Source organism: Gymnoscopelus microlampas (genome assembly GCF_963454915.1).
Source record: "Gymnoscopelus microlampas genome assembly, chromosome: 1".
NCBI lineage: Eukaryota > Metazoa > Chordata > Actinopteri > Myctophiformes > Myctophidae > Gymnoscopelus > Gymnoscopelus microlampas.
Genome location: NC_139962.1, coordinates 38,970,213 through 38,984,319, shown reverse-complemented (window position 1 = coordinate 38,984,319; position 14,107 = coordinate 38,970,213). Strand labels below are relative to the sequence as shown.

General features: G+C 43.7%; 1 protein-coding gene across 1 annotated transcript in view; it reads right to left on the bottom strand.

Annotated features, from left to right (window-relative positions):
* The window catches only part of efl1 (elongation factor like GTPase 1), an 83,064-nt gene that overhangs the window by 61,885 nt on the left and 7,072 nt on the right, over positions 1 to 14,107 (bottom strand). Inside the window, exons 7-12 of the mRNA XM_084057628.1 lie at positions 13,508 to 13,743; positions 12,177 to 12,300; positions 7,499 to 7,578; positions 7,093 to 7,229; positions 6,707 to 6,829; positions 5,680 to 5,779 (exon numbers count right to left, since the gene is read on the bottom strand). Of these exons, the coding sequence (XP_083913754.1) occupies positions 5,680 to 5,779; positions 6,707 to 6,829; positions 7,093 to 7,229; positions 7,499 to 7,578; positions 12,177 to 12,300; positions 13,508 to 13,743 (800 nt within the window). The remainder of the gene's footprint in view (positions 1 to 5,679; positions 5,780 to 6,706; positions 6,830 to 7,092; positions 7,230 to 7,498; positions 7,579 to 12,176; positions 12,301 to 13,507; positions 13,744 to 14,107) is intronic.

The following is a 14,107-nucleotide window of genomic DNA, read 5'->3' as shown; positions in this document are numbered from 1 at the left end:
AGCTGTCTGCAAAAAAAGAAAGGAAAAAACACTTTTTTACTTTTTACCACTGAAGGATTTTGATTGCAGATACTTTCCATTCAAGCTGGAGTGCATAAAAATGTCACCAAGTGGTGACTTAGGCTAGATACCTTTTGACAAGTGTGTCAGTGCATTTCAAAGTGCATAATTTAAACTGATCATCTCAATTATGTTTTCTCTTGGAAGATTTTGCTAAATTCTGCACCACCACTTTAACTGTCATAAACATCTTCACCCTATTGCCTCTGAAAAGCTTGGTTCCTTTGCTACTTTTGATTTTTTGATTTTTTTCAGGGATATGTACTGTAACACAATTGCTGATTTGTCAGTAATTGAACAAACTGCCAACAACAGATGCCTTCAAGAAGAGCTACCGCAGTGCGGAGAAGATTAGTCAGAAGCAGCCATGAAGACGAAGAGCTAGCCAGTCTATGCTTGAAAGCTTGCCTGCTTTTTCTACCCACCAACTACCCCTGAGCACAAACCAATGACCTTATCAGCCAATCAGAGAGGAGGACATTCAGACACTCTGTATGTGTGTGGGCGCATCTCTCCGTGTGTGCGCATGTCATGTGTGTGATTGGCCGTATAAAATAAGTTGCGTGGAGTGGGAATGTGTGTGTGTGTGTTGGGGGGGGGGCTCCATTCTGTCTCATAACTGCTGTTAGGAGCCAAACTGGCGATGGCTGTCATGACAACAGACTGAGCATGAGGTGTGTATGAGCATGTGCCAGGAGACACCCTGCCTGCAGTTCCTTCATTCACACAGTCACAACACACACCTTCACAGGAAGCAATCCTCCTCATGAGGTTCAGAATGGGATGAAATGGAAAAAGGTCAAATGAAGATGCAGAGAAAGTCAAACTACATTACCTAGTAACTATCTCAATTCATGAAGTGTTGCCATAAAAAAAATGTATATATGTGGATTGTGGACACCATATTTGATAGCATTGCTATCGCAATGACTGTGGCAGTAATGCATACTAGGGATGTGACAATACTGACTTTCAACTCGGCTTTTGACCCCTGTTCCAGTCCCCTCTCACCGACATTTCCAGCCACAACACAGTAAACAACAAATTAATTACAACATTATTAACCGACCGGACTAGGAGTTAGGCTTCTCATTCTTGAAACATGCTTTGAACAACAAGCTTTGAAATCAATAAATTACGAACATGATGGCAGTAATTAATTGCAAAAAAAAAAGTCCATTGACTTGTCAATAAATGCCTCCGACACGTCGACTGGCAAAATACTGAGTCGTTTTTTTTTTTTTTTTTACATTTATAGTAGCCAATTGTTTTTTACCCCCTTTTTCTCCCCAAAGGTGAAGGTGAACACATTGCTGTGTTTTCACTGCTGTTGTTTCCTTCTGACTCACCTGCGAGTGAGGAGGCCCCACCGGGAGGACGTAGGGCCTTCATCCTACTCCTCCCGCCCAACACTCCATGCTGACAGGTGCTGCCCGCAGCCCATAGGAATACATGCAGTGACAAATATTATCCTCCCCACCCCGGCTTCCCTCCCCCGAACACTGGCCAATCGTGTTCGCATAGACGCCTGACAAAACCCGATGCACCACGGTGGATTCGAACCCACAACCTCCGTGGTGGTGGGCAGGGACTTTACCACTGCACCACCCGAGCGCGTTCACATCCTTATTGAGGATGGCAAGGCGTGGGCTGCGGTAGACATTTTCACAACAGAAACACAGCACCATTTCAAAGGGTTAATTGAACACTTGAGAGTGAATGGAGCGGTGACGGATCCCATGGACATAATACTTAATATGGAACAGACTTCACCTTCATTGTCTGTGTCATATACAGAGCCATAGGAGGCCAATGCACTTCACCCATCAATTCTGCTAAGAGACCCTGCATTGTAGAGGAGATGGTGAATAATGCAGTGCACATCGGCCATGTGGTGAAAAAGGCACAGCAACACCTCTTTCACTTTCACAAGCAGCTGAAGACGTTTGGCATGAGGCCCAGGACTCCTAACATCCTAGTCTTCTACAAAGGCACCACCGATAGCATCCTGATGACAAGATGCATCACCACCTGGCATGGGAACCGCCGTGCCCTCCACTGCAAAGCGCTGCAGAGGGTCAAGCAGACAGCCCAGACAGCATCAGTGGACATGAGTTTCCCTCCATCAATCATATACAGTTGAGGGCGTGTCAGTAAAGCCCATAGGATCTATCAAAGCCCCGGCCTGTTGCTTGTCTGCGTGTTCCACACATGCACTCTGATTTATTTTTATGTATACACACACACACACACACACACACACACACACACACACACAGACACAGACACACAAACACACCTTACATTGTGCAACTGCTGTTGTTTAGTAAAAAAATGTAACAATAAAATATGTTTCTTGCTCAGCAGTTGTGTGATTACCACATTCGTACACAGTTCCAGACCGCGGCCGGTGAGGATGAGCAGGCATCAAGCCGAGCGATGGTGACGTGATTATGCATCGTCTGACTTGTGCTGCTGTCCCAAGATCTGGGTCAGGCTTGACAGAGCTTAGCTGTACTGTTTTAACCCATTCAATCCGGGAACGCATCTGTGTAATTTTAGATTTCATTGGCTATTCAAAAATATGCCGCACTATGAGCTTGTAGATTTGCTATTTTTGAAAAAAAAAAATTCACGATTTTAAAAAAAATAGCCGATCTACAAGCTCATAGCGCTGCACTCGGTGCCACGCTATGAGCTTGTATATCTGCTATTTTTGAATAGCCAAGGAATAAAATATGGATAAAGTGGTTACACAGATGCGTTCCCGGTTTGAATGGGTTAATATGCAAAGGGAAAGGGGTTCCTCCTTGGACATGTAGGTCAGGGAGGAAAACAAGTGGCAGATGATGCTGTGGTCTGAGGGCAGGCACCTCTGGGAGACATGCATCACTCAGCACACGCTGTCCAAATCAAAGCAGTGATATCAATCAGACTGAATACACGTGCATAAATAAAGCAAGAGACTATCGGGACAGCAGCAAAACACGTAAAGCAGGCTGGCCTATTTAGCCAAGGCCAATCTAAATTTATTTAGCTTCCATTTCAAGGCAAGAGGGCAGGGCGAAAGCATCAATGATCTCCACCAACTACAGTTAACAGACCCTCACCAACACAAACACGCGCGCACGGTGGATAGTGAGGCCATCTATGTACATTTGATGTGTCCTTTTCTTATGTGACCAGGAGGTGCGGTACTCAATGCAACACAGATGATCAATTGTGAGACCGAGGATGGCTAAGGAACAGCTTGTGGAATTTCTTCCTTCTTCTTCGGCTAGGTTTTCTGGAGCCCGCTCTGGATATTAGAAATGGCTGGCAACAGACAGGCTTGTCGTATGTTCGTGTGTTTGTGTGTGTGTGTGTGTGTGTGTGTGTGTGTGTGTGTGTGTGTGTGTGTGTGTGTGTGTGTGTGTGTGTGTGTGTGTGTGTGTGTGTGTGTGTGTGTGTGTGTGTGTGTAGCAGGTGGCAGGCATCAGGAATGGGGAGTTCTAGCAGGCTCATTAGACAGGATTTTGGACAGGCTTTCCTTCTCTAGCTCTCGGTCTGGGATGACCTCTCATTGCTTCTTATACCCTGCTTCTCCTGATTCTCTCTCTCTCTCTTTCTCTCTGCGCTCCATATCTCTCTCTATATCGTTCTTCTTTCCTCTCTCAGTTCTTCCACTGTGCCCCCCCCCCCCTTCACCTCTCTGTCTGACAGACTGTCTACATCTCTTCTCCTTTGCTTGCCGGTCTGCTTCCCTCGGAGTGCAATGGCAGAACCCGCAATTAAGGCCTGGTTCTGTGACAGCAGGGAGAAGGAGAGAAGGCATCAGCCAGGGGGATGGAGTGGGGGACTTTCAAATCTGCAAGACCTGAGACATGAGATATGCTGGAGATCAAGCATCAAGAAAGAGAATGTGGGGGAGAGAGAGAGACATAAATAGAGAGACAGACCCAGTAAGCAAGCTGCAGACAGACAGATACAGGGAGGGAAGGAGGGAGAGAGAGAGAGAGAGGGGGAGAGAGGAATCGGAGGAAGGCAGGGAGGAGGGCAGTAGCGGATGGTGCTAAGATCCTAACTATATAGCATACACTCACTTTGGAAGTTGGGAATGGGATGCATCATCGACACATACAAACACGCTTGTTTTCACTGGTTCCCACTTTCTATGTTTTGAAGACAAACAACATCCGAGTTTTGAGCCATAACTAATGTATATATTCTTGGTATAAAAACAAACCAGCCTTTTCTCTACAACTTAAACTAAATAACTGAAATAAAGAAACACTTGTAGAAGGCTATTACTTCAACAAAGGGACAGAGACGGGCATGAATGTCTGTCTTAATGAAACAATTTGCTCATTGAGTCACTCTGAACCTCATTGACGATTTCTCTCCAATTAGTTGTTGAGGAGGTCTATAATGGGATTTATCAGAGAGCGATGACCAGGGCCAGTATATGGCCTCAGTGCAGTTTAGTAAACATGGATCACTCTGCATTGTGTGATGACAGAAAGACAAAGAGCTTCTAACAGGCCCATTAATGGCTTTACACACACATGCTCTGCAGGCCACGCCATTAGACCAATACTGAGAGGCCTAATGGCTCAGCCAACCATGAATCCCAGCATCCTGCAAACATCTGCTTCCCATGAGAAACTACAGCACTCTACTCTTACTGTAGTGTCATCCTCAAGCCTTTTAAGTGAAAGGATTCCTTTGTTGTTCATCCCATCATAAGGAGGAAGTTGCTATGACCTCCCAAGTTTCATAAGTGGCTTGAAGACAGAATTTGGTGACATGGAGCTTACAGATTAATGGGCCCAACACTGGAGAACTCAGTTGTGTGATGTTTGAGAGCATGTTGGGGTTTCTAAAGCAAGACAGGCAGGAAGGCCTGGTCCATCCACCACTTGGCTTGTAGAGGAGAGCGGAGTTTGCAGTTTACCCCCGGTTCACCTCTGAGGAAGATAAGGAGAGTAGGAGAGGAAAGCCCGTCTCCCACTCTGAGTACAAGGGAGCAGGAAGGTTGCGGTGGGAGGGGGAGGGGGTTAGAGCATCAAACCTTAAGGTCCCTGGTTGGATCCCCAGCTCTTCCTGGCAGTGTGTGTGAATGGGTGAATATATCACACTTTGTAAGGCACTTTTGGTAAAGGTGCTGTATTAATTAACCATATCGAATCATTACCAGGTTTAAACTGGGTATCATATCATATCAAGAGTTCTCCCCACTACTAAAATACATGCACAGATATAAATCAGAAATCAAAGCCAAGCCAAGAATTTTCTAGCTTTCTTTTTTCACAAACAAATGGACATCAGATCATAACTAGTGTACAGTGGATCATCTACGATGTTTTTCACCATGAGCCCATACTAACAATCTAAATCTATATCCTTGCAAAATAATGAATGAATGACACTGGTGAACAGCATTGCCCAAGTACTCCAATTTGGGATCAGCAAAACATGGTTCTGTCCCCCACATTCAGAACAAAGAAGAAGCCTGGTCACAGCATTGGGGGCATGATGGGACTGCAGCACCACCTAGTGACTGCCCTATATGGGTAAACACACACACACTTACACACAATGTGCACATAGAAAGCATACAAACACACACAAGCGTGTCACCTCTGTTTGTTCTGAGGCAAGCCCTTGGCATCCACGGCAAACATCTTGGACACAAAGATGATGACAGGCGCGTCATCCTCGCTGGAACACTTCAGAAAGGCTGGAATGGATGCACAACACAGGAGAGCTTCAGGACAACTCTTTACAGGAGGGACAATGGAAAACATCATACAGAACAAAGAGAGGTGACAATGGTAAATCACACATGGCCTTGGTCTGTGTTGACTCTGCGCACACCTTGAGGCTACAACATGAGCATTCATTTTGATTCCATTGTTCGATCAAATACAAAAAGGTTCACGCCTTTCCAGTCCAGCTCACATCACCAACAGCTAATGAGATGTGAAATCTTGAACGCTGGATCTCATCGGATCACTCAGATGTAGTTTAGTCGGCCTCTGTAGACATATGGATGAAAGACTGGAGAAGGCCACAACAGCAGCAGAGGAGATGGTGGAAAGATTTACCTGCCAAGACTTCTCTCTCTTACTCTCACACTCTCCCCCTGGCCATGCCGCCAAGGGGGAAAATAGGATGCTGGCTGACAGAATGGCTGGCTGACACACTGACTGTCTGTCTGTCTGTCTGTCTGTCTAACTGGCTGGCTGGCTGACTGGCCGTAGGGAAACGGGCAAGCATCAGGTCCCATAAAAACGACCAGGTTTGGAGGAAATATAAATGGTTCCATAAAAGCTAAACATGACAGGAGTATTGCACCCGCTGTGAATACTGCATTGGCAAAGACCGAGATCAAACAACACCTCCTTCACGTCTGGTTCTATGTAGTTGCTTATGTGAGAGAAATTATTGTTTTGATATTTTTCTAAACATGAGATTAGGAAGTGCGTCAAGGAGGGCAGGGGATAAATGATGCAATCACTGGCAGAGTTGGAAAAAGACGTTCAGTTTCACACATCTCCCTTTACTGTGGTGTGTTCCCGTGCCTGCATGCATGAGCTTGTGAGTAAACAACAAGCACATGCAGAGTTGTCTCCGTCTGCCTGTATGTGATGTATATGTGCGTTACCTGTCTTCAGTTCCTGTGTCTGCTGGGGAAGCGAGTCGAATAGTCGCGCTCCGACACTCATCAGCTTCTCCACCCTTTCCTCTGCTATTTCCAGAGCACTGGGCAGCTTCTCACAAACCATCACTAGACACAGCTTTAAGGACTACAAACACAAAGACATCTACACACACATTCTGTGTGCCAACAATAACATACACTCATGGATGAGGATTTGTGCATGGCGGATGCTCATGCACAACTGTACGCTTTGCCAAAATAAGATACAGTAGATAAGGCAAGGCAATGAAGTACGTGCAAACAAGTATTCACAAACATACACCTGCACGCGCACACACACACACACACACACACACACACACACACACACACACACAGCATAAGGATACAGAGTACAGCCTGTGAGACAGGCAGCCACTGACTGCAGATGGCAGAGAGGAGGACTTTGGGGTCGGAGTGGCGAGAGTCACGGGCCATCACTTTCACTCCTAGTGACGCCACAACCTTTTCCACCTTCTCCTTGTCTCTGGGGACAACAACAGCAGGACAGGAGTACAACAGAAGTTATGAGGAGGTCTGTACATCATCGGCTTAGCACTTTTTATCACACATGGTCACGTTTTGTCATTAATGTACAATTCTGCACCAAATGTCTTCATAAACCATCTAGTTTTGTTATCACAACACCCACAATAATTTATAATATATATATTTTTTGTACAGTTCTTTTTTTTGTGTGCATGCGTGCGTGCGTTCAGAAGAGATTTTTTTTAGAGAGACATTTATATCACCCACCTCCGAGTTACAACAGCATCATACAAACTCCAAATGTTATCCAGTACTAACTGCACAAATAGTGGTTTCTTCCCTTTGGCCTGCAAGAGAGGTAGAGTGAGAGAGAAATGGAGGGGGTGGTTGGTAGAATGAAAGAAAGGAACAGAGGAGTGAGCACATTTTGAGATAAATGCAGAGAAAAAGGCAGAAAGAGAGGTTTCCGATAATTAGCTAACCAAGTGAGCTCTTTCATCCTTTTGGATGGACAGTGTGGATTCCACTTTGGTCAGCTTTCTTTATGTAGGTAGCTAAAACAATTCACATCACTAGAGAAAGTGGTGCAACAGATGACCAATGGCCAATCGTGGATACTGGATAGACACTGAGGCAGATATGCCGTGCAAACACACACAGATGGAACACACATATAAGCCTTTTACATTTATATGAACCGCTAATGAGGTTTTACCAAACCTCTGGACCCGTCTATGGATGCATGTAGTACACACAAACAAACACACTACACCACAGTAGCTTAACCTAGGTAGCCCATTCCCATCCCCTGTAAACAGCCTCCCTCCCCCATTCAATGATGACTGCAGACGAATGGGGTGAGAGAGGTTAAATCTCACCATAGTAACCGTACAGTGGGCTGTCGTTTCTGGTACTGTACTTTAAATGTTGCCGTATTGGTTACACATACAGTATACGCCCTGAAACATTTGTAATTCACTTTCTATAGACTGTTGCAGAGCTTAATTTGTGTGACAATCCAAAAATGTGGCTTTAGCTGTTCGAAGTATAGCGATGACGCAGCTCATCACACCGTCTTTGAGGGGAACGCAGGTCATCGATCACTCTGACCGTGCAATTGACCCGGCCAGAGAATGATGAAACGTGACAGCCGGCATGTTCAAATGCCTCGTTGTCGGTTATTGAATGTCACTGTTTACCACCAGTTATGGGCTGATGAGGGAAGAGAAAAATGTTTCTTGATATCCTTTGATTTAGAAAATGTTACCGCTAACCATGGAAAAAGGCCTTTTTCCATGGTTAGCGGTAACATCCACGCATATGTTGTGCTGGCTCGCAGTGACACGGCTAAGTTGAGTGGGCGGCGGTGTTATTATAAGGAGGCACCACTGAAGTGGGTGAAGTGCAGTCCATTAGCATCTCACATTAGCTAGATATTCATGCATTCACTTTGCTCATAAAATGGCACAGACATAACAGAGAGAACAGAGGCATTGTGAGGGAAAATAATTGTACTTTTGCTATTGAGAAATGCAGAAAGACAAACTTGGATACAGGGGGGGGGGAGACAGACAGACAGACAGACACAGAGAGAAACAGACAAACGACAGACAGACAGACAGACAGACAGACAGACAGAGACAGAAAGAGACAGACAAATGAATAGACAGGGATGGAGAGAGAAAGCAAGACAAAGATTGAGAGACAAAAGCTGACATGTAAACAAACAGACACAAGGCCAGACAGTCACTGTGTATCATTGTATAAAGAGTAACAGTTAAGACTTGTTACCATCTGCCTGCATGCATGGCTACTGCCTCCAAGACAGCTCTCGGACAAAAAAAAAAGAAAAAGAAAAAGAAAAAAGACTTCAAGGACACAGGAGATTGACTGATTGTCCTGTAACAGTCTATCAGTCAGTGACAAAACCACAGAGCAGAGAGCTACTCAGGCCGATCACCCACCATCAACCTCAGGCTCAGCTGGCTGCTGGAGTAATACACAGGGCTATTGATCAGGGATGGAAGGCTTAGACAGGCGATTGCTTATGGAAAGTCGTATCAAACATGCTCTCTGCAATCTGATGTCCTACAACTGAGACAACAATAAAAACACATGCATCACATTCCTTCTACACACTGTGTAGTGTCGCTTGGGGCCCGATCACCGAGGTGAGCAGAGACCTGAGGATAGACTTCAGCACCAAGGATAGCGCCAAGCCCTGGGTCAGCTGATTGAAGGAAGGTATTCACCTTATTCTTGGCCCTTCTCCAGAGCGGCGCCATTGCCCTTTTCTGTTGCTTCATTCATTATCTGGTCACTTCCGCCCTAATAGGCTGCAGGTGTAATGCAGGTAATCAGTGTGTTTCCAGAATTTTGCAAGTGGTAAAACCTAGCAACTAGGCTAGGTTTTACCACTTTACATCGGCTAGTTAAAAAAATAGCAGATCTACAGGCTAATAACGCGATCTGCTTTTTTCAAAACATATTGGGATACAATTTGGATGTTGGATGCTGGATATTTTTTAACAACACAAATCTTGTATGGGGGTCCCTGGCCCAAAATATTTTCAGATGGGGGTCCGCGGACAAATACATTAAATATAAATGTATTTAAATATTTTAAAAACAAGCCCAAAGTCCCTTATTATAAGCAGACATGGCAACACTGTTACTTAAAGTAACAGTAATAGACACAAAATGTCTGTCTCCTGTCACTGAAATAGACAATATACATGAAATATGCAGGCCACATTGCAGAATTGCCTTTTCTGTCTGCTATTCAGGTCAGAACACAGCCATCTATGGACGTTTTTTAGTCCAAACATTGAATAATAAATACCACAATGAAATAAATAAAATCGAAATACATATTTATTATTGATTTTTTGGACCAAAAAACTTCCATTGCTGTCAACTTTGAAAGTTAGTTTTTTGTTTGTTTTTTACAAACAGCAAATACAACGAAATCGGTTAGACACTGATAGTCTGTGTTCCATATTTTAATGGCACTGAAACCATACCACTCCAAGACAGTTGAAAGCAATTATAACATCAAAGTCGCAGAGCAGTATAATATAATGGTTAGTATTAGTAAGTAGCCTAAGTAAGTAAGTAAATAAATAAAGTAATATAACAAAAATCCCTGGAAGATAACTGTTTTGCACAACTTTTTCCGTATTGCCACTCTGTAATTTATAGTTTGGCGAAGTTGTGAAGCCTCAATTTGTAAAATTGAGACACACAACTAATGACAACAACACAACATGATGGCTGTCGATACCAAATTACACAACATGATGGCTGTCGATACCAAATTGGGTATCCTCAATGTGCTCCCTGAACACAAACACATCTTCGTTCTGAACCAATCTCATCCAAAGCTGCACACAAACTAATTATGTCTCTTCTTCCAGTGGAATTCTGCCGAGTTCCAAGCTGCTGCCTCTTATGAACTCTCCCTTCCCAATATGACGGCCGCAAATACGCCCCAAAAAACGGAGATGGCGTCTAACTTTTTACGTCTATGCTGAATACATTCTCAAATCAGTCTGAAGTGATGACATCAGGGTTCAGATTGGCAGAGTGCTGCTGACTGCTGTGGTCTGATCAGCCCATGGCTATTAATGCCGGCAGATCTCTCCTCAGTGTGAGCTCACTCTCCTTGGTGGAAGTCGTAGGACTGAGCGGTCAACAATACACACTCCAACATTATGGCTTAAATAGCTTATGTGAAACAGTGTGTTCGTAGGCAACATAGAGGCTTGTGCCTAGACTCGCTTTTGTTAACATTACCCCTATTAAATGTGCTGTTTGCAACTTGGAAATATTGCCTCTGTTGTAGGTGTAGGTCAGTGCTTTCCAGTTTTCACTGATTTGACTGCTGATTGCCCAACAAAGACTCCCTTAACATTTGCTAGTGTTCTTTAGAGTTGGACCAATTTAGTCCATATAATTTCCCATGATCAGAGGTTAAATGATAGAAATATGCTACACTAATATTCTCTAAGGCCACTTACAATAGCTGGTGTTGCTGTAAAACAGGTATTGGGAAGTATATTGCAAACTGACAATAACAAAACATAAGGGTTAAGGGTGCTGATAACTGCATACATTTACATGCACACTAAACTCCTATCTTAATATATCTTGGGCGGGGGGTGAACTGAATAAGTCATGTGTTATGGTGTAAACATCTTAATCCACTTATCTTAATACTAAATGGTAATTATCAGACTTTTCTCAGTGAAATTGTGGGATGATGATTTGGCACCTTACTGTACTTTTGTATTGTTTAGATGTGTACAGCACAAGCTGAGTACTGTAAGCCTGTCCATGTGCAACCGCAGCATTAAGCCGCTGTTGAACTCATTTCAGACAAAGGAGACAGAGAAAACATGGGAGCATGAGCCGCCGAGGCAGGCAGCCCAAAACTAAATTGGATATGATGGTGACGTAATCTAAACAGTAGAGATTTCAAAGGGCCAGTGATCGACAGTCCATGATCAACCAATCAAAATCTGGCATTGCTCTTGGTTTCTCACCTCTTGACTTAGTGCTAGATAACCTCTTTATAAACTACATGACAGGAATGAAAATAACCATGTTAGAAATACGATTGCAGGGTACAGGTATAATGGGTGGGAAATAATTACTGTAACCTTTGGGGAGAATGCAACTGATGTATTCAATCAATACATGCAGATGAGAATATTGAACACTGCAGAACATCTTACATTGTAATCATTCTGAGAATGAGAGTAGTAGTGGACATTTCATTACTGAATGTGTTTGTTCCAACAGGTTTTTGCTGACCAAGAAACCTTATAAGCGATTGAAATGAGAAGATATAAGCCCAACAAAAGCCAGTCACAGACCGTGTCTGGGTTCAGGCAATGAGCCAGTTCATTTACTGAGAGATGCACACTCTGTTAGTTTTCATTACCTGGGCTCCCTTCATGATCTTCTTGGCTTTAGCATTGAGGTAGAAATCTCCCCACAGGGTTTTAAGGAGCACCTCCTCTTTAATGCCCATCCTCTGGCTGTAGATGCGGGCAAACTGCTGGATGCTACAAAACATACACAGTATGAAAGTCTCAGAATGTGATTAAAATGCTCTGTCTCTTTTTGGCATCTTGTTCTTTGTGCAAGCTCACTGACAAAAGAGACAAACATATCTCTAGTGCAGCTGATGCCACAGTGGTTTCAACTGTTGATTGGTTTTGAAGTGGGCCCATTAGTGACTTTCAGTGAAACAGAGTTTGTAAATTCTAAGTGATTTTAAAAGCGTCTGGGTAAACATGATTTTGTTTCTCTCTGCAACTTTCCATTCATCAGTAAACGAGTTTCTTCTGTTCAGCCTTGGAGGAGACTTGGCTTTGTCTCCGCAGGGACTTCATTTATTTATAGCAGAGTTATCGCAAGGACACAGCTACTTTCAGAACTAGGTCTTCATGTTTGTGATGTCTGCCATCATATGCACAACTAACGTTACTGATACAGTATATCATCAGTCTGAAGCAGTCTAGCATGGATGGAGACTATCCAACTGTGCAATGTCATGAGGGGGTGGACCAATATGCAAGTTGTATGGTGAACTACTGTGAGGACAACAGTACCATCATTACAGAGAACGTTGCTTCACAGAGTTTTACCAAGGCACAAGGTGAAGGTTAACATTTGGCAACAAACAATAAAGGGTTTGTTTACTTTTCTGTAGTGCCTGTTACATCTGGGTCTGCACAACATCCTCTTGGTTCAAAAGAATTAAATCTGAGTTCATAGCTCCATCTAGTGGACACCTAGAAACCTCTGCTAATGACAGCCTGACTTTCCAATTACTCCCCATCTTCCCCATTGCCCTCCAAGGCTGTGGTACTCAATGCTCGTATTGGGCAGAAGGCAATAACAAAGGGTAACATAATGATCTAACTGGTCTAATTGTTCTGTTATGAGATGCCCTCCCCCCATATAGATTACCCTAGTCTTTTTAAGTTTTTCCAGAAAAGCGTTTTTAGAATCAGGTCTAAATGGGTTAACCTAATTCTTGCCAGTTTCATTTAACCCAGTGGTTCCCAACCTTTTCTGGATCAGGGCCCACTTGTAAATCTCAAAAGCATCCGTGGCCCACCCATCTGACCACTTAACACGGCAGTCATTGGGCCGTGGGCATTTTCTGAGCATGTCTGTTTCAATGAGGAATCAATCGATTCACAAAGACCCCCAAAAAATGACTTCACGTGGTACATAACATATACTGACATGAGACCTCCATACCTGAATCCCCATCCATCCACGGCACTGCTAAACACCACATTGCCCTGGTCAGGAGAAAAGTAGAGGTGGGAGTCATCCGTCTCCTCCAGCCCTGCACTCCAGTCATACACCTGGTCTGCTCCTGAAAGCTCCGCTGGACCTCCTTCGCTCTCCTTCTCCTCCTTCTCTTTCTCCTCCTTCTCTGCACGCGCCTCCAGCACTTTGGATGTATACAGTGACCCTGTTACTGCATTCACCTGAAAAGGAAAGCAGGGCAAAATCAAAGATGGAGAACTTCAACATTTAAAGGCCATTCACACTAAGCACTATAACTATAAACTATACAAAATATAGTTTTAAAAAGTCAAGTGGACGGCAGAGTTCACACCACGACTATAACAAATACAATGGTGAACGACATAGTTATAGTTATCATTGTAGTTATAGTGCTCAGTCTGAACAACCCTTTAGATAAGCAGTCGGTACACATTTGTGTATACTGTTGATACTGAAAAGGAAACTTTGACTGTATTTAATATGAATCATGTACAGTAGTTATACAACAACATGTTGTATAACTACATGGTCTATCAGAGTTTAACATCACTTTAAGCCTTGAAA